Source organism: Aotus nancymaae, unplaced genomic scaffold, assembly GCF_030222135.1.
Source record: "Aotus nancymaae isolate 86718 unplaced genomic scaffold, 86718_ANA_hifiasm-v0.15.2.pri h1tg000057l, whole genome shotgun sequence".
Lineage (NCBI taxonomy): Eukaryota > Metazoa > Chordata > Mammalia > Primates > Aotidae > Aotus > Aotus nancymaae.
In genome coordinates this window covers 23,789,079-23,814,595 of record NW_026988471.1, presented here as the reverse complement: position 1 = coordinate 23,814,595, position 25,517 = coordinate 23,789,079, and the positions used below count along the sequence as shown (strand labels likewise).

General features: G+C 47.4%; 1 protein-coding gene across 1 annotated transcript in view; it reads right to left on the bottom strand.

Moving 5' to 3' along the window:
- Nucleotides 1–17,860, bottom strand: part of EFR3B (EFR3 homolog B) — a 119,633-nt gene extending 101,773 nt beyond the window's left edge. The window contains exon 1 of the mRNA XM_021677053.2: nucleotides 17,618–17,860. Coding sequence (XP_021532728.1) covers nucleotides 17,618–17,624 — 7 coding nt within the window. The 5' untranslated portion in view covers nucleotides 17,625–17,860. The remainder of the gene's footprint in view (nucleotides 1–17,617) is intronic.
- Between the last annotated feature and the right edge of the window lie 7,657 nt (nucleotides 17,861–25,517).

The window sequence follows — 25,517 nt, the reverse complement described above, 5'->3', positions numbered from 1 at the left end:
ACGATTTATAACCCTTTGGATATATACCCAGTAATGGGATTGCTGGGTCAAATGGAATTTCTATTTCTAGGTCCTTGAGGAATCGCCACACTATCTTCCACAATAGTTGAACTAATTTACACTCCCACCAACAGTGTAAAAGTGTTCCTATTTCTCCACATCCTCTCCAGCATCTGTTGTCTCCAGATTTTTTAATGATCGCCGTGAGATGGTATCTCAATGTAGTTTTAATTTGCATTTCTCTAATGACCAGTGATGATGAGCATTTTTTCATATGCTTGTTGGCCTCATGTATGTCTTCTTTTGTAAAGTATCTGTTCATATCCTTCGCCCACTTTTGAATGGGCTTGTTTGTTTTTTTCTTGTAAATCTGTTTTAGTTCATTGCAAATTCTGGATATCAGCCCTTTGTCAGATGGGTAGGCTGCAAAAATTTTTTCCCATTCTGTTGGTTGCCGATTCACTCTAATGACTGTTTCTTTTGCCGTGCAGAGGCTGTGGAGTTTGATTAGGTCCCATTTGTCTATTTTGGGTTTTGTTGCCAATGCTTTTGGTGTTTTGGTCATGAAGTCCTTGCCTACGCCTATGTCCTGAATGGTTTTGCCTAGGTTTTCTTCTAGGGTTTTTATGGTGTTAGGTCTTATGTTTAAGTCTTTAACCCATCTGGAGTTAATTTTAGTGTAAGGTGTCAGGAAGGGGTCCAGTTTCTGCTTTCTGCATATGGCTAGCCAGTTTTCCCAACACCACTTATTAAACAGGGAATCCTTTCCCCATTGCTTGTTTTTGTCAGGTTTGTTGAAGATCGGATGGTTGTAGATATGTTGTGTTGCCTCCGAGGCCTCTGTTCTGTTCTATTGGTCTATATCTCTTTTTGGTACCAGTACCACTTCTTCTTTTTTAAAAGAGACAGGGTCTGACTATGTTGCCCAGGCTGGAGTGCAGTGGCTATTCACAGGCTCAATCTCGCTACTGATCAGCATGAGAGTTTTGACCTGTTCTGTTTTCAACCTGGGCTGGCTAATTCCTCCTTAGGTAACCTGGTAGTCTCCTGCTCTCTGGAGGTGACCATATTAATGCCAAACTTAGTATAGACACCAGGTATGTACAGTGAACTACAGCACAGAACTCCTAGGATCCAATGATCCTCCCACCTCTGCATCTGGAGTAGCTGGGACTACAGGCACATGTCACCATGCCCAGCTGTATATCTTTTTTGAAGAGATGTCTAGTCAAATCCTTTGCCCATTTTTAATCAAAGTTGCTCATTTTTGTTGAGTTATAGGTGCTCTGTATATATTCTGGAGGTTAACCTATTATCCAGGATATTATTTGTAAATATTTTCTCCCATTCTGTAGGTTGCCTTTTCACTGTTGAAAAGCATCACTTGATGCACAAAAGTTTTTAATTTTACTGTAGCCCAACTAATAATGGTGTTTTCTTTTTTGAGACAACAAAGTTGTCTCACTCTTGTTGCCCAGGCTGGAGTGCAAAGTTGTGATCTTGACTCACCGCAAACTTCACCTCCTAGGTTCAAGCAATTCTCCTGCCTCAGCCTCCTGAGAAGCTGGGATTACAAGCATGCACCAGTACGCCTGGCTAATTTTTGTATTTTTAGTAGAGTCAAGGTTTCTCCGTGTTGGTCAGGCTGGTCTCGAACTCCCGACCTCAGGTGATCCGCCCGCCTTGGCCTCCCAAAGTGTTGGGATTATAGGCGTGAGCCACTGTGCCTGGCCTGATAATGGTGTTTTCAATAAGAGTCTACATGGGATATAAGAGAAGAGTGCTGGAATAAAACAGACCTGGTTTTTTTCTTAGCCATGCCACTTAACAAGCTGAGTTACTTGGACAAGGCATTTAACTTATCTGAAAATGGCAGAGGAAGCAGGGAAAGGCATACCCACCATGCAGAAGTTTTGTGAACTAGAATGCATGCAAAGCAAGAAATGCAGCACCAGCACTTGGAAGGGACATGGCTCCTACCTACACCTACCCAAGTGTGGGTCATGCCGTTAGACAGGAGCCCTATGACAGACACTGAATTAACAAAGGGAGCATTATCCCTGTCTTACCAGTGAGGTAATTTCTGCATAGCCAGGTTAAATAAGGAACCTGAGATGGCAGCACCTACATTCCCTCTGGGATCTTCTGAAAACTCCTACTCTGGCTGTACCACCAGCCCCGGTACCTCAGTGCAGGGCAGAAGAGCTGGAAAATCCTTCCAGCCCATTTATTCCAGCCCTCTCAATTTACGGATGGTGAAACTGAAACTGAGAGAGGTTGAGAATCTGGCCCAAATTTACACAGCAATCAGCTCGACTGGCCAGCTCTCCCCACTGTCCAGAAACAGTGCCTCCCAGTGTCACCCACGCCTCTCCAGAACACTCAGCCTGCTCTGACAGTGCTGTCTGGGGGAGAAGAGGACGTTTTGAGCAGCGCTGTGGAAAAGCTTTTGGACAGTCAGACGTGTTTACTGTATTTACCAGCCACAGGGCCCAGGCCTGCTTGTAGGATCAGGCACTTTTAGGAGCTGGATGACAGCAATGGGAAGACCCTGCTGTGTTTCCCTCTTCTGCTTTGTCTGTATATGACCTGCAGACCTGCTACTGCACACAAGCGGAAGGTGCACAAGGCTGCTTAGGGGTTTATCAGGAACATTCCAGCTGGCTGCTTCCAAGCAACGAAATACAGACATTTATGCCTTTGCCTCAAAGGGCCTTTTCATCATTCTTGTTTTGAAAAAAAGAAAAAAGCACAAATGATATGAATGGGAATCAAAATAGAGAATTATCCATAATTATTCCATTAAACGACCTTCCTTTTAGAAGAAAAGACTATGACATTTATCCTGAGTGCCACAAACCAAGGAGGAAATACATGAGAAGTCTCTCTAAAGGCCTTAACTGTTTCAGCATGTAGGCCAAGTGGCTGTGTCTACAACACCTCTAAGTGTGGAGGGAAAATCAAATGGCTGTATTCTAGTATATTCTTTATTTATATAGAACGAAAATCCATGAGAAGACACATTGAGATGACAAAATACTATTGCTGTCACTACAGAACTCTCTCTGACCTTAGAGAAATCCCCAGCCCATGCTCACTGATACCCTGGCAACACCAGCTGCTATGTAGGTGTAGATGAATGAATGATACGTATCATTATTTTATGGTCAAATGCAAACATCTGGACTCTTACCACTACATACCAACATTCTCTGTTAGATGCTAAGAAAAACAAAGCTGATTAAGATAGTGTCCTCAAGAGGTTCACAGATCTGTTGTATAAAGAAATAAATGAACGGTGGTTCACGCCTGTAATCCCAGCACTTTGGGAGGTCAAGGTGGGTGGATCATGAGGTAAGGAGATCGAGACCATTCTGGCCAACATGGTGAAACCCTGTCTCTACTAAAATACAAAAAACTGGAGAGAGATCCAAGATGGCTGATCACTAACAGCTCAGGATTGTAGCTCTCAGTGAAAGTGCAGAGAAGGAGAAGATGCCACACTTTCAGATGAATTTTTGTTGCTTATGGACCAGGAGATTCCCAGCGGAGGAGCCTCACGGGTCGCCAACGCGACTCTTGTGGCCGGCGTGGCAGTTCTTGGTGCAGAGTGAGCGGGACTGGCTCCCCTTTTGGCTGATGTTGTTTGGAGCTCCGGGAAGACAGAGTCACCTATTCAGCTGACTGAAGGATGGACTCAAGAAGGGAGCTAGACCGGAGATTTCTGGACAGAAAAGCATCATTAATCTTAACACCGCTGTTTTGGCCGGCGCAGTGGATTGCTCAGGTTTTGGCGCTGGGAATTATCAAGTTGGACGTCCACTCAGAGACCTAATTTGAAAGTCGGTAATCACAAAGACGACAGGTGGATAAATATACAACGATGGGAAGAAACCAGCGTAAAAAGGCTGAGAATACCCAAAATCAGAATGCCTCTCCCTCTACAGGGGATCACAGTTCCTCATCAGCAATGGAACAAGGCCTGATGGAGAACAAGTGCATTCCATTAACAGAAGTAGGCTTCAGAAGGTGGATGATAAGAAACTTCTGTGAATTAAAAGAACTTGTTCTAACCCAATGCAAAGAAACTAAGAACTTTGAAAAAAGGTTTGACGAAATCCTAACGAGAATAGACAATTTAGAGAGGAATATAAGTGAATTAATGGAGCTGAAAAACACAACACAAGAACTTCGTAAAGTATGCACAAGTTTTAACAGTCGAATTGATCAAGCAGAAGAAAGGATATCAGAGGTCAAAGACCAACTTAACGAAATAGAACGAGAAGTCAAGATTAGAGAAAAAAGGAAAAAAAGGAATGAGCAAAGTCTCCAAGAAATACGGGACTATGTGAAAAGACCTAATCTACGTTTGATAGATGTACCTGAATGTGACAAAGAGAATGAATCCAAGTTGGAAAATACTCTTCAGGATATTATTCAGGAAAACTTTCCCAACCTAGTAAGGCAGGACAATATTCAACTCCAGGTAAACAGAGAACACCACAAAGATATTCCTCAAGAAGACCAACTCCAAGGCACATAATCATCAGATTCATTAGGGTTGAAATGAAGGAGAAAATACTAAGAGCAGCCAGAGAGAAAGGTCAGGTTACCCACAAAGGGAAACCTATCAGACTTACAGCAGATCTCTCAGCAGAAACCCTATAAGCCAGAAAAGAGTGGGGGCCAATATTCAACTTCCTTAAAGAAAAGAACTTTCAACCCAGAATTCCCTATCCAGCCAAACTAAGCTTCACAAGTGAAGGAAAAACAAAATCTTTTGCTAACAAGCAAGTACTTAGAGATTTCACCATCACCAGACCTGCTTTACAAGAGCTTCTGAAAGAAGCACTACACATATAAAGGAACAACCAGTATCAGCCTTTCCAAAAATATTCCAAAAATACATCAAAAAGTAAACAGCATTAACATAATGAAGAACTTACATCAACTAATGGGCAAAATAGCCAGCTAGCATCAAATGGCAGTATTAAACTCATATATTATTAACTGGATAAAAAGCCAAAACCCATTGGTATGCTGTATCCAGACCCATCTCACATGCAACGACACACAAAGACTCAAAACAAAGGGACAGAGGAAGATTTACCAACCAAACGGAGAGCAAACATAAATAAATAAATAAAAAGCAGAAGTTGCAATTCTCACCTCTGATAAAATAGACTTTAAAGCAACAAAGATCAAAAGAGGCAAAGAAGGACATTACATAATAGTAAAAGGATCAATGCAACAAGAAGAGCTAACGATCCTAAATATACACGCACCCAATACAGGAGCACCTAGATACATAAGACAAGTTCTTAATGACTTATAAAGAGACTTAGCCTCCCACACAATAATAGTGGGAGACTGTAACATCACATTGTCAATATTAGACTGATTAACGAGATAGAAAATTAACAAGGATATCCAGGATTTGAACTCAGACCCGGAACAAGTAAACTTAATAAACATTTACAGAACTCTCCACTTCAAATACACAAAACACACATTCTTATCAGTACCATATCACACCTATTCCAAAAGTGACTACGTAATTGGAAGCAAATCACTCCTCAATAATTGCATAGCATTTCATAGGTTTAAATGAAATATTGGTTGGCTGCTTGTTATTTTCTTCCCTTATTCCTTCCTGTCTCCATTGTTAAGCACAATTATTGGCATAAAAGAGGTTTTCAATTCCTATTTTTAGACTGCATTCTAGCCTGGGCAATAAAGCAATACTCCCATTCTCTCTCCCTCTTTCTCTTCCTTTTTCTTCCTCTTCTTCATTCTTTTTTTCTTTCTTCCTTTTTTTTTCTTCTTTAAAAAATAAAATAAAATACAAAAAACTAGCTGGATGCAGTGGCGCACACCTGTAGTCCCAGCTACTCAAGAGGCTGAGGCAGGAGAATCACCTGAACCTGGGAGGTAGAGGCTGTAGTGAGCCAAGATCACGCCACTGCACTCCAGCCTATGAGAGAGCAAGACTCCCTCTCAAAAAAAAAAAAAAAAGAAAGAAAGAAATGACAAAGTAAACTCTAAGATACAGTAGAGAAGACTTGCTCTGGATTTTCCCAGCCTCCACCCTGTATGCTTTGCTTTAGAAGCATCTCTCGTGCACAGCTGTGAGCAGCTATAAGGTGCTAGGGATGCATCCCTTTATTGTAAGTTGCTCCTTTCTAAAAGATCTTCAGGCAAGGTCTTTATAAACTTGTAATTTAGGGATTATCCTTCATGCAATGTATAAACAGTATTTCTTTTTATCCACCTAAAAAGAAAGTGGGGATGTGGAAAGAAGTCTTTATAGTTAAGATAAGGGTGGGATGGGAGCTCTGCCAAGCTAAGCATCTAGGACTCTTGGCTTCTGGATGCTTGAATTTATCTGTGTCCTTCTGCACAGTAATAAGACAGCATTTGAATCCAGGAATCCTAATTCTCAGATTTATAGACACACTACTCTGTCAGGATAAAGGACATACTATAGAGTACTGGCTTAAAAGTCCACATGGGTCCCGATGAGGGATTCGTATAACCCAAGCCCTAGATGTAAGGCCATAAGTTAATGTAAAATCTACGAAAATAAGAGTTCTCTAATAGTGAAATTTGCTGTTTGGCATAAGACATGTGCAATTGCCATCAGGTATAAAGCAGTGTTTTAATCTCACATGAAGCTCTGTGAATGCTTGCTTAGGAGGCAGTGGCGGGAACAGACTTGAACCAGCTGCATGACCTTGGGCAAGTTATTGAACTTCTGAATCTCAGCATTCTCCACTCAACCACAGAAATGATGACATCCACCTCCAAAGAGTTGTTCTGAATGGAGTTAATGTTTAGAACGGCATGGAATAAACATTGTGAAATTTTAGTCATGCATAAGAATTTAGAATTGCCTAAGGATTTAGAGAAAGATGTCACCTCTGTCCTTTTTGTGGCTTAAGAGATTTTCTTGTCTTTCCAGTGCAGAGATGAGAGGTATACAGTCATGGACTGCTGACCTGCAGGCAGCCCTCTAGGTGACGAGGAAGGGTTCAAGGCGATCACCCTCTCAGGGGTGGACAGACAGCACTGAGGCAGAATCATCAGTATCACAGAAGCCCTGTTTCTATGTTCTTACTACCCAGACCCTTCTAAGGATTTTAATTAGATTGTCACTTTCTGGAAAGGGTATGGCTATATTCCAGAAGCACCCATAAGAATTACTTGCATGGGTCTGGCGTGGTGGCTAATACCTGTAATCCCAGCACTTTGGGAGGTCAAGGCTGATGGATCACCTAAGGTCAGTAGTTTGAGACCAGCCTGGCCAACATGGTGAAACCCCATCTCTGTTAAAAATAGAAGAAATTAGCTGAGCATGGTGGTGGGCCTACAATCCCAGCTACTCAGGAGGCTAAGGCAAGGGAATCACTTGAACCCGGGAGGCAGAGGTTGCAGGGAGGCAGAGGTTGCAGGGAGGCGAGATCACGCCACTGCACTCCAGCCTGGGTGATAGAGCGAGACTATCTCAAAAAAAAAAAAAGATTACTTGCATGGTAATATCACTTTTCACAGGTACGGTGTCCTGCAATATAAGTCCATGTACATAGACATTATCTCACTTGACCCCCTCATACACCCTTATGAATGGGGCAAACTAATTTATGCTACTTCTCCAGGGGAAGGAATGAGCTCAGAGAAAGATGAGCCAACTGTCCAGGGAGATGGTCGGTCATCTGGGACTTATGTCCCTCAATTCCAGTCTAATCCCTGGACTGCACAGCTTTGCTGTCTAGGCATAAGGGATCTGTACAGGACTGGGCCTGCACCACACAGCCCAGTCCCAGCTCCACCTCTTAGAAGCACCAGTTGCTGCTTGGACCTGAAGATGTAGGGCAGGAGTTTTCATTCACAGCCAAACTATTAGAGAAGCAGAAGCTCCTCCTGCAATGCCAGGTTCCTGTCTCTGCTCTTCTCCAGGCCAAGCACTGACCATGGAACCCATTTCTAAGAACACTGCCCATCCAGGTGTGTGTGTGACCCAGCCCTGGTCGTGACACCCCACCCTGCAATCTGCCTGTCTCTTAAAGGCAGGCCCCGCTTCCTTTCCAGGCCATTGTCAGTGCTTGTATTGTCTTCTGCCCTCCTCAGCCTACTCTTTGGCCTGTCTCTCAGTACCTATCCTCATTGTGGTCCCCAAAGCTCTTCCTGAGGCCCTTTTTTCCCTTTGACAAAGCAAAGATAAGGGAGGTGGGAAAGGTGCCAAGAGAATCCATTGGAAGTGAGAGCTCCCAGCCTCGCTGTTGACTGGCCTGGGACCTTCAGCCCTGCCTCTTACATTCTCCTGCCCTTCCCAAATTATTAATAACACATGAGTCTGAAGTACAGTGAGCTCCACAGAGGAAAGACCTGTATTCTCTGGACTATTCAGAATGTTCTAGGGACAGTGTGATAGAAGGCCGAGTCCACTCCCTGGAGCTGGAATGCTGAGGTTCCAATACCAGACTTTTCACATAACTGGGTGGCCGTGGACAAGTTATTAAATCTCTAAATGCCTCAGTTTTCTCATTTCTAAAATGGGGGCATAGGTCCCTCCCAGCACTTTGGGAGGCCAAGGTGGGTGGATCACAGGTCAGGAGTTGAGACCAGCCTAGCCAACATGGTGAAACCCTGTCTCTACTAAAAATACAAAAATTAGCCGGGCATGGTGGTGGGCACCTGTAATCCCAGCTACTCGGGAGGCTGAGGCAGGAGAATCGCTTGAACCCAGGAGGTGAAGTTGTAGTGAGCCAAGATCAAGCCAATGCACTCCAGTGTGGGCAACAGAGCAAGACTCTGTCTCAAAAAAAAAAAAAAAGCATTCTGCCTGGCACATAGTGGTACCCAACGAATGGAAGCCACACTAATAGTAACTGTGTTGTTATTCAGAACTCACCTGAGGCTGAAATATATAGAGAATCAGAAGTTAAAAAGAAGCAAATGAAAAAGATAATGCCTCACTCAGGATGCATTCATTCAACAAGGTTTTCGAGTACCAGGCAGTGTTCTGTGTCCTAAAGATGCAGTAGAGAACAAGAGAAATGTGTTCTCTGCCAGGCACAGTAGCTCATGCCTGTAATCCTCAGTACTATTTTTTTTTTTGAGACGAAGTTTTACTCTCGTTGCCCAGGCTGGAGCGCAATGACGCAATCTCGGCTCACTGCAACGTCTGCCTCCCAGGTTCAAGTGATTCTCCTGCCTCAGCCTCCTGAGTAGCTGGAATTAAAGGCACACACCACCACACCCAGATAATTTTTGTATTTTTAGTAGAGATAGGGTTTCTCCATGTTGACCAGGCTGGTCTTGAACTCCTGATCTCAGGTGACCTACCTGCCTTGGTCTCCCAAAGTGCTGGGATTACAGGCATGAGCCACCAGGCCCGGCCAATCCCAGCACTTTGGGAGGCCGAGGTGGGCAGATCACTTGAGGTCAGGAGTTCAAGACCAGTCTGGCCAACATGGTGAAACCCCGTCTCTACTAAAAATACAAAAATTAGCCTGTAATCCTAGCTCCTTGGGAGGCTGAAGCAGAAGAATCACTTGAACCCGGGAGGCAGAGGTTGCAGTGAGCTGAGATCACACTACTGCACTCCAGCCTGGGCAACAGAGTGAGACTCGGTCTCAAAAAAAAAAAAAAAAAAAAGAGCCAGGCGTGGTGGCTCCTGTAATCCCAGCACTTTGGGAGGATGAGGAGGGCAGATCATGAGATCAAGACCATCCTGGCCAACATGGTGAAACCCCATCTCTACTAAAAATACAAAAATTAGCCAGGCATGGTGGCACGCTTGTAGGCCCAGCTACTTGGGATGCTGAGGCAGGAGAATCACTTGAACCCAGGAGGCGGAGGTTGCAGTGAGCTGAGGTCATGCCACTGCACTCCAGCCTGGGCAACAGAATGAGACTCTGCCTCAAACAAAGAGAAATCAAATCCACAGCTGCAAAGGGGCAGGAGCCTCCACGAGCAAACCAGGAGGCAGTCGAAACCAGGACCAAAGGCAATTTCACTGAGGGAATCAGTCACTCAACCTTTTCACAAACTCTCATTTGAACCAATCTTAACACCATGCAAATGGATAAAGAGCATATTAAGGTGACTATATTTTCAAAAGAAATATCTAATTTAAACCAAGGTTTAGGAAGTATCTCCTCTTTTAGGATGAATTCCTCTCAGATCTTAGCATCTCAAAAAAGCAGTATTCATCCTAGGCAATCTCATTAATTTTACAATGCTAATGAATCTTGTAAATGACTTTCCCCCTCTTAATTTTGGCCTACAGTAAGCTCAAAATAGAATTTGCAACGTGGCCTGCTTATATGCATTTTTTTTTTCTGAAATAACTTTATTTCTGGCTTTTTTTGTCTAAGATCTTCTTTGCTTTGATCTCTTTATGTATTGTCATGTACATGTAAAACATATGCCTCAAATCTTCTTTAGAATAAATGTATAGCTCTAGGTAATTATTTTCTATTTTAAAATTAACTTTTTAAAAATAACTGCCTATGTAACCCCCATTTTATGTACCATGGAAAAAAAATTTTTGAAGTTTCAATTCACCTTATCCTCACCCCTACCCCTGCACCCCCACACAGAGCTTTTTTTTAAAAGAGGCCAACATCATCCTTTGCATATGCACAGAAACTTGTGGTCCAAAGCTTTCCCTCTCCTTAGGCCACCACCTGTGGCTGCAACAACTGTCTCCTCCTCTGCTTCTCTTCATTTTCACATCATCTTCCCACATCCTGTACGGTTCCCCTCAGCTTGATTTCACTTCACAACATCACATGAGCAAATCAGTCCTTTGACAGTTTCAAACCATCAATGGCTCCCATTGCTTACAGGAATGAGTGAAAACTCCTTATCCTGACATTATCTCCTTAACTATTTTTATTTTATTTTATTTTTTTTGAGACAGAGTTTCGCTCTTGTTGCCCAGGCTGGAGTGCAATGGCACGATCTCACTCACTGCAACCTCCACCTCCCAGGTTCAAGCGATTCTCCTGCCTCAGCCCCCCGAGTAGCTGGGATTACAGGCATGTGCCACCACGTCCAGCTAATTTTGTATTTTTTTAAGTAGAGACATGGTTTCACCATGTTGGTCAGGCTGGTCTCAAATTCCTGACCTCAGGTGATCTGCCTGCCTCAGCCTCCCAAAGTGCTGGGATTACAGGTGTGAGCCACCACAGCCGGCCTATCTCCTTATCTATTACATAATTCTCCACTTAAACTCTGCTCAAACCTAGGCAGCCCCCAACTCACCCTGGACAGGTCTTCTCCATCCCCACCTCCACACACACTTCCTCTCATGGGTGCCTCCACCAACCACACCCGCCTCCCTTCTCTACCCCTCGGTACCCAGCATGCCCAAATGACTCCACCTCACACTGGTCTCTTCCACTTCAAGATCACTGCTGGCTGAACATCTGATGAGTAACTCCATTCTACCTTGCAAAACATTGTGCAATTTTAACTGAACTTGGTATCATTTAATTGTTTGCATATTTTACAACTTGTTTGCCCAGTTAAATTCTAATGCACTTGACAGAAACTACTTTTATATATTCTTCTATCCCTCATGACGGCCTCTGTAGTATCACACATAGGTGCTACTCCATAAACACTTGATAGCTTACATTCCTAGTCTATATCCCTTCCAAACACAGAGCAGACAGCAAAAGACAGGCAAGTAGTTAATAACTCATACTTCTATGATAAATGGTTAGAAGACAAAGAAGTGTTTCACTAATAATAAAGAATGTAAGTTAAAATGATATAAATTTTCTATCAAACTAGCAAGTACTAGGGGAAAAAATCTTAATATTGAATGCTCTTGAGAGTATAGGGAGATAGGTTATCTTTTTTTTTTTTTTTTTTTTGAGGCAAAGTTTTGCTCTTGTCTCCCAGGCTGGAGTGCAATGGCATGATCTTAGCTCACTGCAACCTCCGCCTCCTCAGTTCAAGTGATTCTCCTGCCTCAGCCTCCCGAGTAGCTGGGATTACAGGTGCCTACCACCACACCCAGCTAATTTTTTATATTTTTAGTAGAGATGGGGTTTCACCATGTTGGTCAGGCTAGTCTTGAACTCCTGACCTCAGGTGATCCACCCACCTCGGCCTCCCAAAGTGCTGGGATTACAAGTGTGAGCCACCATTCTGGGCTGGGAGATGGGTTATCCAATAACTGCAAGTAGGAGTATGACGGATACAAACTGAAAACAACTGGACAATGTGTAACTAGTCTTAAAATGTTTATATACCTTGACCAATTCATTTGAAGGGCTACAGTCTAGGGAAAAATTCCAAAGTTCACAGAAAGCTTTGAGTACCAAGTACTTTTCCAAGGGATGTAATAGAGAAACACCCCTAAATGTACAATATGGAAATTATACATCTTCTCAGTGCACCATTACATAGACATTAAAAATAATAGCCAATGAGTAACATGCAGGGCTTGCTTATATTCTACTGCTAAGTAAAAGACAAGAATACGAAATGATATAAAATGAATGATTCCAGGCCAAGTGTGGTGGTTCATGCCTGTAATCCCAGCACTTTGGGAGGCTGAGGTGGGAGAATCACTTAAGGCCAGGAGATCAAGACCAGCCTGGGCAACATAGCAGGACCTTATCTCTACAAAAAATAAAGAATTAGCTGGGCATGATTGCACACGCACATGCCTGTAGTCCCAGCTACTCAGCAGGCTGAAGCAGGAGGATCGCTTAAGCTCAGGAGATTGGGGTAAGCCATGATAGTGTCACTACTCTTCAGCCTGGGTAAGAGTGAAACCCTGTCTCTAAAATAAATGATTCTAACCACCTAAACAAACTCATAGAAAGAAAGATACTGAAACAGTAAATGCTATGTTTGTTTATAGTTTACTATATTTTCTATATTTTCTAGCGGCATTAGATGATTTTTTATATTAGATTTTTTCTTTGATACAAGGAACAGTATCATAGTACTGTTCTTAATATTAAGGAACATAGATTTTTATCTGTTTTATTTTTGCCTTTAAAAAAAATTAAGGGCCAGTCACAGTGGTGCATGCCTGTGATCTCAGCACCTTGGGAGGCCAAGGGAAGGAAAGTGGGGGCAGCTCTCTTAACCTAATTTATCGTTCTTATGAGGTAAACATTGCCATCATCTTTCCAGAGGCAGGAAAGCGGCTGAGAAATGCTCAGGTCCAAGATTACCCGAGGGTCGGAGCTAGGGCTCAGACCCAGGCTCTGGGGTTCTTGGTGCTCCTTGAAGGATCAGAAAGAAATAGAAAGGAAGGGGCCAAAGGAGGTGAACACAAAACCAGAGCAGTAATTGCTATCATCTATAGAAGGTTGCTTTAAATGGGTAGAACTGTGGATGATTTTTTTTCCTCCACTCTTTTCCAGATTTTCTGTAATAAGATATCACCTTTTTATTTTTATTTATGGACAAGAAAAAAACTCTGACCACTTGAATTCACTGAACTGTGAGCAGCAGGAGAGAAAACAGGCTATACTCACCTGGCCCCGCTCTCAAGGGGAATAAAGGAGTCGGGGTGGCGGGTAGGAGGGGGCAGGGCACACAGCTCCCACATGCACAAGCCATACCTGGCATCATGGGGCTGCAGAAATCACAGGATCTGGGGGAGGAGGCTGGTGCCTGTGTGTGCACATGCGCATATGTGCTGTGGGGTCGCTGGTGAGGAGGAGCAGGGTGTCTATGGAGATTTCTGCAGAGGTGAGATTTTGCCCCTCAGGGGGAGCCTGCTCGCCCTGCAGTTTCTCCACCCCTTTGGCAACAGTCTCACTCACCGAGTAGGATGCCGTCAAGCACATTTTTAGTGTTTTTTTGTTTTGTTATTTTTTGAGATGGAGTCTTGCTCTGTCGCCCAGGCTGGAGAACAGTGGTGCTATCTGTGCTCACTGTAGCCTCTGCCTCCCAGGTTCAAGCAATTTTCCTGCCTCAGCCTCCCCAGTAGCTGGGATTACGGTGCGTGCCACCAGGCCTGGCTAATTCTGTGTTTTTAATAGAGATGGGGTTTCACCATGTTGCCCAGGCTGGTCTTGAACTCCTGACCTCAGGTGATCCGCCCACCCTGGCCTCCCGAAGTGCTGGGATTATAGGCATGAGCCACTGCCCCCAGCCCAAGCACATTTTCAAAACCTTGTTCACTGTTGCTATTTCCTTACAGTCAGCATTCTCAACCAGTGAGCAGGAAGAGAGGCATTTGCTGAGGATGAGGCAGCACTCAGAGGTGAGGAAGAATTAGGGCAGCTTTGGTGTTAGTGGGATCGGGGTGCACAGACTGTGATTGGGGAAATCCTTTCCAAACATCCCTTCTCTCTGGCTGCCCTAATTCAGAGGGTGGCATTTCTCAGAGCTCTGTGTCACCTCAGTGGGGAAATGGGATGCTCCAGCCCGGGTGAAAGCAACAGGGAAATTCTTAGCTGTATAATCCTAACAAAAAGAAAACTCATGGGAAATCCATTTTTTTTGCAGAGAATTTGCTAATGATCTTCTCACCCCAGTAAAAATGCTTCTATTTTTTCACGCCCCTTGTCAATTTGCCTTTATAGGATTCCCACACAAAACTGTGGGAAGTCACTCTGTCCTTTTAGAGAGCCATTTCCAGAAAATGATAGGTTTAGGGATGACTGAGTGGTGAGGAGACAGCTGGGGTGAGTCTGAGAAAGGGAAGCGGCTCAGCGGCTTGGCACTGGCACAGTTGAGGTGATGTATGTGTGTAAGCGGGGGCAGCAGGTGATACAAACAGGCCTGTGCCCAAGCTGGCAGACAGGAGAGGAGGGAACAGGTCCAGGGGGCACCAAGGGGACAGGCTCTTGAGCAACCAGTCTCAGGAGCTTGGAACCTCTTATGATGCTCACCACAGACCTGGAAGGTAGACAGGCAGGCATTTCACCTTTGTATACAGGGGTTTAATGCTGAGTGACAACCCCACTAGCCTAAGGTCACCCAGCCATGAAAGGGCTCCTGGATTGAGGTGGGATGACCCCAGAACAAGGATTCTGTTTAACCTAGATAGCACTGTGTCCTTCAGCAAAGACATGGGGCTCCCAGCCTTCCAAAAGCAGAAGGAAGAAGGCTGAGCTGTGGAGAGCAGAGGTAGAGTGAGGAGGGGGAAGGATGGGAGATGGAGCTCTTCCAGAGCTGGAAAGATGGGAAGAAAAATTTACAGTGGCTCAAGTCACCAAGGTGTGTGGACAAGGGATACGTTTACTTAAAGCTCTTAGGTGACTTCTGGCTCCACAGCTGGGCCTCTCTGCCCATCAGTTAATTAAACCCCTGGTGGTATTTTTCTAATGAGCCTTTACAGGACGCATGGGGGCGGTTGGGAGGTGGGAGGAGGAGAAGCATGGTGCCAGGTGGCCCCTGTTTTCATTCTGCCCTGTTCCAGCTAACTGTGTCACCTTCGAAAAATCACTTTTAAAACAAGAGGAAAATAGCAATGATAAGAAGTCTATAATTCTATGCCCGTCTCCCCCCAACCTCCTTAGTCACACTTTTTTTCATCACTCTATTGACTTCTGGTGAGAAAATGATTTTAAGTATCACACAAACCCTTTCTTTTCATGAAAGTCAGGAATATACTCAAATCCAGGCAGCTGAGTCCTCACCAGGGGGAGTGGGCTTCCTCCCACACCTCCTAAGATCAGACTCTGCACCAGCAACTCAGTAATAATTTCCCACCCAAGCTTGGTGTGACTTTTCTTTGCTGACGGCAACTGCCCAGAGGATTCCTTCATTATCATCTTTCTATGAATCATTCAGGGTAAATACCATCTCTGTTTGCATCTGGGGAAATAAAAATATATTATAAAAGAGAAATGAAAATCTGTGATGTATCTCAAAATAGCACCCAGATGCGCTGGCTCCCCAATTCACCTTTCTGACTGTCCAGCTCTTCCTTGTCTTGCTTCGTACAACAGAGGCAGCCTGGGACCCCCAACTTCAGATATCTTGGCTAAGTTACTAAATTATCTTGGACTAAATGCAATGAGGCAGCTCAGCAGAACCCAGTTCCTAATTCTGACCCATTCTGACGAGCCTGTCCTAACTCCTTCCCCACTGCAGGTGCCCCTGCAGTCACATGCTTTTGTCAAATGATCTGCAGCTTCAGGCTGCTCCCTCTGCAGAAAAGAATAGGGGAAAAACAGAGAGAGTAAAAAAATACACACATACTCATACATATCTCACAACCGCCGACTTAGAAAGCACAACTGCCTTGTTACCTTTCCCCAGAGTCCCCAGTGGGCAGCAGCACAGCCTCTCAGACCAACTCCTCCTCCCACACTTGGTCCAAAAGAAATAGTACTTGCTGAGGGGACCTGCTGATGTCTCCCCCTGGATCAGAAATGCAAATATATTTCTGAGCAACTGGGCAGGGAAGGGTACTGATGAAAAAGTTGAGTCAGCCTCTCTCTCTCTCCGTGTCTCCCTGTCTCTCTCTCAGTAGGGGGCCCACCAATTGCTGAGCCTTTCCACCAGGCTCTCAGCTTCCTCTCCCCTAAGAAACTTTGTGACTCACAGTCTGTTCGTGTAGCGAGGCAGGTGAGCAGCCCAGCAGCCTCAGTGATGGGTTAAATGGGGAACGTACTCTTTCCAAATACTGACCCTCAAGTGCAGCCGGAGCCCCTGCCTTGCGGTGGGGGTGGGAGGTGAGCACAGCTCCAATTCTTTTGCTGGCCCTAGAAGAGCTGCCAGAGACCTGGGTTTTCATGGACCTATGCCTACTGGGATCACACACACACGCACAGCCCTTGGTGGGCTGCAGGCTCGCGAATGCAGTCCGTTCCTAGACTGGTCTGGGTCTCCAGTGTTCCACTCAACAGAGCTGCAACGTGGGACCCAACGCGCTCTCTCTTCGTCACCCACGCTGCCTGCAAAACCAGAGGGATTCCTGGCAAATGATCAAGCAGAGCCGTGCGTCGTGAGGGTCTAACTGTTGCACGGCAGTGAAGGGGAGGCGGTGGAGGCGGGGAGAGGTCAGGGCTGTGCTGCACCCTCTCAGCAGCGTCTCCTGCCTTCATCCCCGAGGAGGGCAAATCTGGAAGTTGGGGAACCTGGATCCTGCGGGGCGGTAGGGGCAGGCGGAGGCCGAGTCCATCCAGGCCGGCGAGGCGAGACTCGGGCACTGGCTGCTCCCCGGGCCTCTGCGCTGCCGGCGCCGCCTCCCGCCTTCTCCGAGCCGCGCAGACGACCGGCCGCGGGCGTCTCCCTCAGCCCAGGACCGGCTTCCCGCAGAAAACTCCCAGGCACAAACCGCTTTTGTTAATTCCCCAAATGCCGCCACACGACCACCTCCTCCAGCACTCCCGGTCTGCGCGGCTCGGGAGACCCGCTTTCACCAGAGCCTCCGCCCCCCAAAGGACCACCGCCCAGCGCCGGCACGCGCCAGGCCCGGAGAGGACCCCAGGGTCCCCGGCCCGAGGCATCTTTGTCCTCGCAGCACAGACGCGCGCGCACAGAGCGACCGCAACAGCCCCGGCGGGCACCAGGTCCGCGGCCTGGACCCGCGCCGGGGCCGCGCTGGGGGACAGTGGTCCGCGCCCGGGAAGTTTGCGGAGTCGCCCCCGGGGGCCGGGCCCGGGCGCGGAGCCCTCCTTACCGTACATCTCGGCGGGGAGCGCGCCTCCCGGGAGGCCGGCGTCGCCGCGGCGTTCCCAGCCAGCCCTCGGCGGCGCCCGCCTTTCATTCACAGCCGGGGAGGGCGCTGGCGGCGGCCGGCAGGGGCCGGGGCGGGGAGGGAGCAGACGCGGGGGCCGGCCGCGGGCGGGACAGAGCTGGGCGCCGCCAGTCCATTCAGTACCCGGCTGGCCGCGGCCGCCTCCGCTCTGGTGGCTGGGCCCTGTTGAGCGCGGGGGGGGGGGGAGGGGGGCGGGGATATGCTAATGAGGACTCCCTCCCTCCCGGCTCAGCCAACCCGCGGCTGCTGCGAGCCCCTCGCCCCGCCCCGCTCCGCCCCTGAGCCCCCCGAGAAACCCACAGCGCGAGATGTGCCTTTTCCGAGGCTGTCGCCCTACGGGCTGCGGCGTGCGCCTGAGGAGCCACCCATCCGAACTCTCTGCTCCTGTCGGAGCGCTTGGAATCTCTCCCTAACCTGGGGTCCTCGAGGTCAGCCGGGCCGCGGGAAGCTGCAGGTGCACCCCTCCCCCAGTTCTGTCCGGGCTGCGTGGGCTAAGCCAGGGGGCGCAAAGATGGGAATTGGGAAATAACCCTTCACCCTCCCCTGGCTACCTTAGCTAAGCCGGGTTCTCAGATGAAGTCCTCTAGCCCTTAGCTGAGCCCTACCAGCTACTCTCTGGCTAGGTGCCCAGCCACTCTCTGGCTAGGTGCTTGCTACCAAACAGCGTCCTTCCCGGGTCAGGGACGCAGGAAACGCACCCCACTCGCAACCCCCAAGGGCTGCAGGAAGTCCGCTTGCTTTTCCTCTCCCAGATTTATATGTGTAATTCGCAAGCTTTGCCGCCAGGATCCTTTCCTGCAGAGTCCCAAGGCCGACTCGAATTCCAGCTCTCCACCTGCCGTGACCCTGTGAGGAACAGGCACAGAGAGGCAGGGGCTCATGCCTACGCCCCACTCCTGAAGATCTCTCCCAAGCTAGCTCAGGACTTCCCTGGTCTTCTCATCCAGGCTTCTCTACACCGCACACGTTCCCCTGCCATTGTTTTTGTTTGTTTGTTTGTTTGTTTTGTTTTGACACAGGGTCTCTGTCGCCCAAGCTGGAGTGCAGTGGCGCGATCTCGGCTCCTTGCAACCTCCTCCTCCCAGGTTCAAGCTATTCTTTCACCTCAGCCTCTTGAGTAGCTGGGACTACAGGCGCATGCCACCACGCTTGGCTAATTTTTGTATTTTTCGGTAGATATGGGGTTTCACCATGTTGGCCAGGCTGGTCTGGAACTCCTGACCTCACATCACCTGCCCACCTTTGCCTCCCGAAGTGCTGGGATTACAGGCCTGGGCCTGAGCCACCTCTCCTGGTCCACATGGCCTTTCAATATGGATTCCTTAGTTTCTCTTGCCCCATGGTTGAGAGTTGTTTGGGTGTTTTGTTTTGTTTTGTTACTAGTAGAAATGCTCTGCTGGTAGCAGTCAGAGAGGAAAGGAACTTAAAGATACTTAAAAATTGAACTTAACTTCATTTTACTTCGTTAACGTTGAGAGGTTAATTTGTGTTGGTAGGCTGGGCTATGTGTCTGTAGGCCAGTAATCTACCCTCCCAGCTTCCTGCAGGACTGTTGGGAAACTGGAATAAAATCTACATGAAATGACACAATAGGCACGCATATGTATTTTTTCCTTCCTTCATGGCTCAAGGCATGGACAGAGCCAGAGAAAGAATCCAGGTTGCCAGAATTTTAAAACAGTGCTCTCTCTGCTGCATCCAAAACTCATGTTTTCTATTTCTCTCTAGCCTCGGCCCCCACCTCCAGTCCCTGCCCCACTCTCTTGCTGTTTGCAGGTTTTCTTCTTGTCCCTCGACCTTCTTTGACCCTCTTAGCAGCATGGCAGCCCCAAGGGAAACTCTGGGATGGTTCCTGGAACTCACATTTAATCTAGACCCCCCCCACCCCAGACACACACCTTGCAACTCACAAATAAGCTCTGTCTCTGTTCTTCAGTTCCAGGACCAGGCCAGGTGACTTTGAGATTGACTGAGAGAGGCCGGGCACGGTGGCTTACGCCTGTAATCCCAGCACTTTGGGAGGCCGAGGTGGATGGATCACGAGGTCAAGAGATCGAGACCATCCTGGTCATGGTGGAACCCCGTCTCTACTTAAAATACAAAAAAATTAGCCGGGCGTGGTGGCGTGCGCCTGTGGTCCCAGCTACTCGGGAGGCTGAGGCGGCAGAATCTCTTGAACCCAGGAGCTGGAGGTTGCAGTGAGCCAAGATTGCGCCACTGCACTCCAGCCTGGTGACAGAGCAAGACTCCATCTCAAAAAAAAAAAAAAAAAGAAAAAAAAAAGGGATTGACTGAGAGTCAGATCTGAACTGGAGCAGAAAGGAGAATCTGGGCTCTAGCTTGATATGGTCTCCCAGAGACACTCCCTTCCCACAATTCCACTCAACACAATATATACTCATGAAACATTGGTGTCTGCAGTACAGAAGGAAATGTAGTGTCTTCAAAGAATAAAAAGTCTAGCAGGGAATTCCAGATGAATATTGATAAAAACATTATTTGATGCTGAGCATCATGACTCACACCTCTAATCCCAGCACTTTGGGAGGCCAAAGTGAGCAGATCACCTGAGGTCAGGAGTTCTAGACCAGCCTGGCCAACATGGTAAAACCCCATCTCTACTAAAAATACAAAAATTAGCTGGGCGTGGTGGCGCATGCCTGTAATCCCAGCTATTTGGGAGGCTGAGGCAGGGGAATCACTTGAGCCCGGGAGACGGAGGTTGCAGTGAGCTTAGATTGCCTCTCTGCACTCCAGTCTGGGCAACAGAGCAAGACTCTATCTCCAAAAAAAAAGAAAAAATTACTTGGCAAGAAAAAATGTGGTCAATTTTGCATGAGAAGCACAGACCCGTATTTAGATAACTTACAAGGCAGATAGTTTAATTTGTTCTTTCTATCAGCTATTTACCGATCACTCGCTATGACGTGCTGGACACTGTGGAAGATACTTAGGAACTGGGAGACATGTAAAAATTATCATAAAATCTTATAATGACTACGGAGGCACATACAAGGAGCAGGGAAGAGTTTCATGAAGGGGAAAAAAAACCACCATTTAGGTATGGGGAAGGGATGGAGAGTTTCCACACCCTCCAAGGGGTGCCACCCTCCAGGAACCTCCACGTGGTCAGGTATCCAAGCTCCTCTTGGGTTTTTATGAAAGCCTCATAACGTCAGCATTCCTTTCCCCGGGGTAAGGGGTGGGAACCTCTCTGGGGAGGATCTTGAGAATGACCATTGGAAAGTTCAGGAAAGATTAGAGTCCTGCCTTGGGGCAGGTGAAAGGACAGCCAGAGAAGGAGGAGAGATTCTGTTTCCTGTGGCCTAACACACGCAATATTACAACAAAAGACTGTAACAAGGGCTGTGGGAGTTATGAGGCAGGAATCGTGGAGGAAAACTAATGTCTATCATAACAGCACAGCACTCAAGGTCCTCCCAACAGGGCCCCAGATTTCTTTCCCACCTGACTTCCACCTCCCGTTCCCTCCTCAACTGTGCTCCCGCAGACAGGCTTGGACACTACACCTACCATACGCTTTCCTCTACCATCTCTGACCTTTGCAAATCTCAGTCCCTCTGAACCACTTCGGAAAATTAACTGAACCCAAAGAGGGGGCCATGGGAATCCCAGCTTGAAACCAGTCGGTCAGAAGTTTTGGAGGTCCAGACTTACAACTGGGTGTTGTTGGGGGCAGTCTTGGGGACTAAGCCCTCAAGCTGTGGGATCTGACACTATCTTTCCGTGTCAGAACTGCATTAGAGGACACCCAGCTGCTTGCCGCGTAGGGAAACCCCCCCACACACATTTATTTGGTCACAACTCCTCTGTGTTGATTGTTGTGATGTGAGGGTAGAGGAAAAACGCTGTTATAGAGAATTGTCACTGTACAAGTGCCCAACCCAAAAGCCTTCCTGACAGCTCCAGGGTTGGCAAAAATCCTGTCTCTACTAAAAACACAAAAGTTAGCTGGGCGTGGCGGCACATGCCTGTAATCCCAGCTACTTGGGAGGCTGAGGCAGGACAATTGCTTGAACCCAGAAGGTAGAGGTTGCAGTGAGCCAAGATGGTGCCACTGTGCTCCAGCCTGGGCAACGATGTGAGACTCTGTCTCAAAAAAAAAAACAAAAAAAAAACAAAAAAAAAACAGGATGTCCAATGTAATTTGAGTTTCAAATATAAATGGACTGATTTGCAATATACGCCCCAGGCAGCATGTGAGACATACTAAAAACATTTTTTGTTTGTTTTCTGAAACTCAGATCCCACCTATGTTTTATCTGGCAACCGTAGTTAGCATCAGCTATTGGAAGTGTTCCTGAATCCTCATGACTTAGCCGGGCCTAGAGTAGGTCTCCCCACCCATACTCCCAACCTGTATTCCCAAACAGATCCCACTGGAATGTGGTTCCTAAGGAGACAGGGATAACGCCGCTTTGGCCAGTCTGTCCCCTTTGGTATGGGTGCCTTGGCCAGATGCCTTTGGCCCTGCAGAAGCCAGTTTCTCCCATCTGTCTGTCATATGGCCTGTGAGAACCATGAAAAGAGGCTCTGATCTCTGTTCTCCCCCTGGGGCTCGGCAGCCAACATTGTTCTCTGGGCTCTTTGTGTTCAATGGTGAAGGAATCCGCCCATACCCAGCTTCTCTGAGGTGCAGTCAAGGTGTTTAGAAAAAATTGTGCAGGAAACGGTGCTGTAGAAGTTGACCACAGTGGGTGGCATTATGCATAAGAGGAATCTGAGATACGGTCTTTGGGCTCACAGTTTAAAACAGTGCAATGGCTCAGGCCTGGATTTCCCAGCACTTTGGGAGGCTGAGGTAGGTAGATCACCTGAGGTAAGGAGTTTGAGACCAGCCTGACCAACATAGAGAAACCCCATTTTATTAAAAATACAAAAAACTAGCCGGGTGTGGTGGTGCACATCTGTAATCTCAGCTACTCGGGAAGCCGAGGTAGGAAAATCGCTTGAACCCAGGAGGCAGAGGTTGTGGTGAGCCGAGATCACACCACTGCACTCCAGCCTGGGCAACAAGAGCCAAACTCCATCTCAAAAAAACAAACAAACAAAAAAAAACAAAAAAACCCAGAAGGGCAGAACTCTAGGTTCCCACTCTCCAGAATAGTGTGCCCCTGAAGAGGTGCTGAGCAGAAGTCAGCCATGTAGGTCAACTACAAAAAGGAGGCAAAGTGAGAATTGGGGTTCCTATCTTTAGCTGCAGAAATTCAAAACATGATGATGGGTATGGCAGGAAGGCAAGTAGAAAGGACGTCACATTTACTGAGTGCCCCAAATGTGATAGGTCTATGCCAGGCACTTCACTCGGGTTGTCTCGTCTCATGGAACACTCTCAGCAACCGTGCAAGATAAGTACTGTTATTCCCATTTTACAGCTGGAAAACTGAGGCCCAGAGAGGTTAGACTACTCTCTAGTACATGGGCAGGCAGAGATTCAAACCCAGGACATGCCATCCAAAACCCATTTTCTTTCCGTCACACCATGCTGTCTGGTGGTACACACTGATGTGCACATCCACAGCTGTGCTGTAAGTCGAGTGCAGTTCGGAGTTCCCGGCAATCTAAAGCTTCACGCTCCTTCCTGCGCTTGACCTACATTTGCTTCTCTGCCTCACCTGTTTCATGTCCCCCATGACTGCATTTGGAGGGGGGAGATTGGAGAGGGATTGAGGCTATCTATACCAACCTGGGCACTTAATTTCCACCCTGCTCCCCCAGGCCTCATCCATGTTGGGCCTCTCCTGTGACCTTGACTGGAGCCCAGGGGCCTCCTAGGACTGGTTTGTTCAGGCCAGAGGAACTAAGCCTTAGAAAGGTTATTATTCTTTGGCCAAAGTGTACCCTGGTTAACGTGGTCCTCTGCTGTGACAGCTCAAATGATATCTTCTGCCATGAGCAAGCAGCACGGTGAGGTCCCAAGTTTCCGTATGAACCAGAGACTTGAATTTCTCTGCATGACACAGAAAGGGAGGCTTAGAAGTGGGAGGGAATCTCCAGCCATTGCATAAAACCCAGGTGCCCTCACTCGAATTCTGGGCTTCAGCATCCCCGTCATCACATCACCAGGGCCTGTCCTGTAGTTACAGGAGTCTGGCTTCCTGACACTCCAGCCTCACATGGCCCCATCAGCTCTACTGTGTCTACACAAAAGCCTCTCATCTCCTCCTCATTGGCTACAACAACTGCAGCCCCTCTTGCCCAGGGTGCCAGCCTTGAGCAGCCAACATCTTTAAAGCACCTCCCAGAGGGAGGGAAGAGGGAGGAAGATGACAGTCCCAGGGAATATAGCTTCAGGAAAATAAAAAAACTGTGGGACCTAGAGAAGGACCCAGGGAGACCCAGATGAGAGAATGAGCCCCTAACGCCTGTCACACAGCTGATTAGCTGTGAAGCCAAAAATAGAACCCAGGATTCCTGCCTCCAGGCTGGATGACTTGAACCCCTGGCACTTCTCCCTCAAAGCAAGTTAACCTACTTGACCTACTTCTCTGAAGCTACAAGAAGAGCAGCCTGTGAAAACAACTCCCAAGCAGAGGAGTGGGTGGGTATCCAAGGCTGAAGGCTGCATCTGCACAACATGCAAACAGCTCCGGAGCCTGGGTGGTAGGATGGACTTGGTTCACCAAGGTTGCTGGGAGTTGCCTTGGGCCATAGGAGGGGCACGAGTGGGAGGGGGTGGGTGGGGAGAGCTGCTTGCTGCTCTGGAAAGAAGCGTCTGGAAAGAAGACTGCTGCAGGACAGATTTTGCAACTAGATTTTACCACCAGTGTGAGCAGTGTTTGAGGTATTTGTGGTTGACATGTTGAGGTTTAAAAGCACCAAGCAGATTTTCCCAGCTGCATCCACTTCACGGGCTTGGGTTTACCCTGTGTTCACCTTCTAGAGAGGGGCCAGGTCACCTTCTTCAGCTGCCAGCCCCTATGGTCCCTGGAGGGGAGTCTCCTTTCTTACACGAAGCTCAAATCCTTGTCCACTTGCTTCTGGTCAGAAGCTCAAGCACGGCCATGCCCATGACCCAGACTCTAGTCTAGACCAAGGAAATTCTGCCTCTTCACTCTCTCCTTGTTGCCAGTGGTAGGAGGTACCTGTTGCCCACCCATGACTCCCCCCCATCTCCATCCTGGGTGATACTTGTTCTCACTGCAAGGCCCAAGCCCACCCTCACTCTGAATGACATGAAGGTCCATGCCATTGTTTCCGTCTCTTCTTCCTGCTGATCTGCCTGACAGGGAAGATAAAAGAAGAGCTAGGAAATGAAGAGCTAGTTACATAGGTGATCTCAAAAAGTCAGATCTGGCTCTCCTGGTCATAGCTAAGGAAATCTGCATCTCACCACAGCCAAGGAACAGGCTTTCCCAGAAACTGACTGGCCAACAGGATCGAAGGATGGTTTAAACAAAATGAAAAGAGAGGGAGAAAAATGCCTCCAGGGCCAGGTGTGGTAGCTCATGCCTGTAATCCCAGCACTTTGGGAGACCAAGACAGGAGGACTCCACGATCCGAGGAGTTCGAGACCAGCCCTGGCAATACAGTGAGACCCTGTCTCTACAAAAAAAAAATTAAAATATTAAAAATAAAAAAGATTAACCAAGCATGGTGGCATGTGCCTGTAGTCCCAGCTATTGGGGAGGCTGAGGTTAGGGGAATCACTTGAGCCTGGGAGGTTGAGGCTGCAGTGAGCCATAGTGGCGCCACTGCACTTCAGCCTGGGGAACCGAGTAAAATCCTATCTCAAAAAACTAAATATATAAAAAGAAAAACGCCTCCAGGAAATTGTAAACCTGGCTAATAGAGAACACAA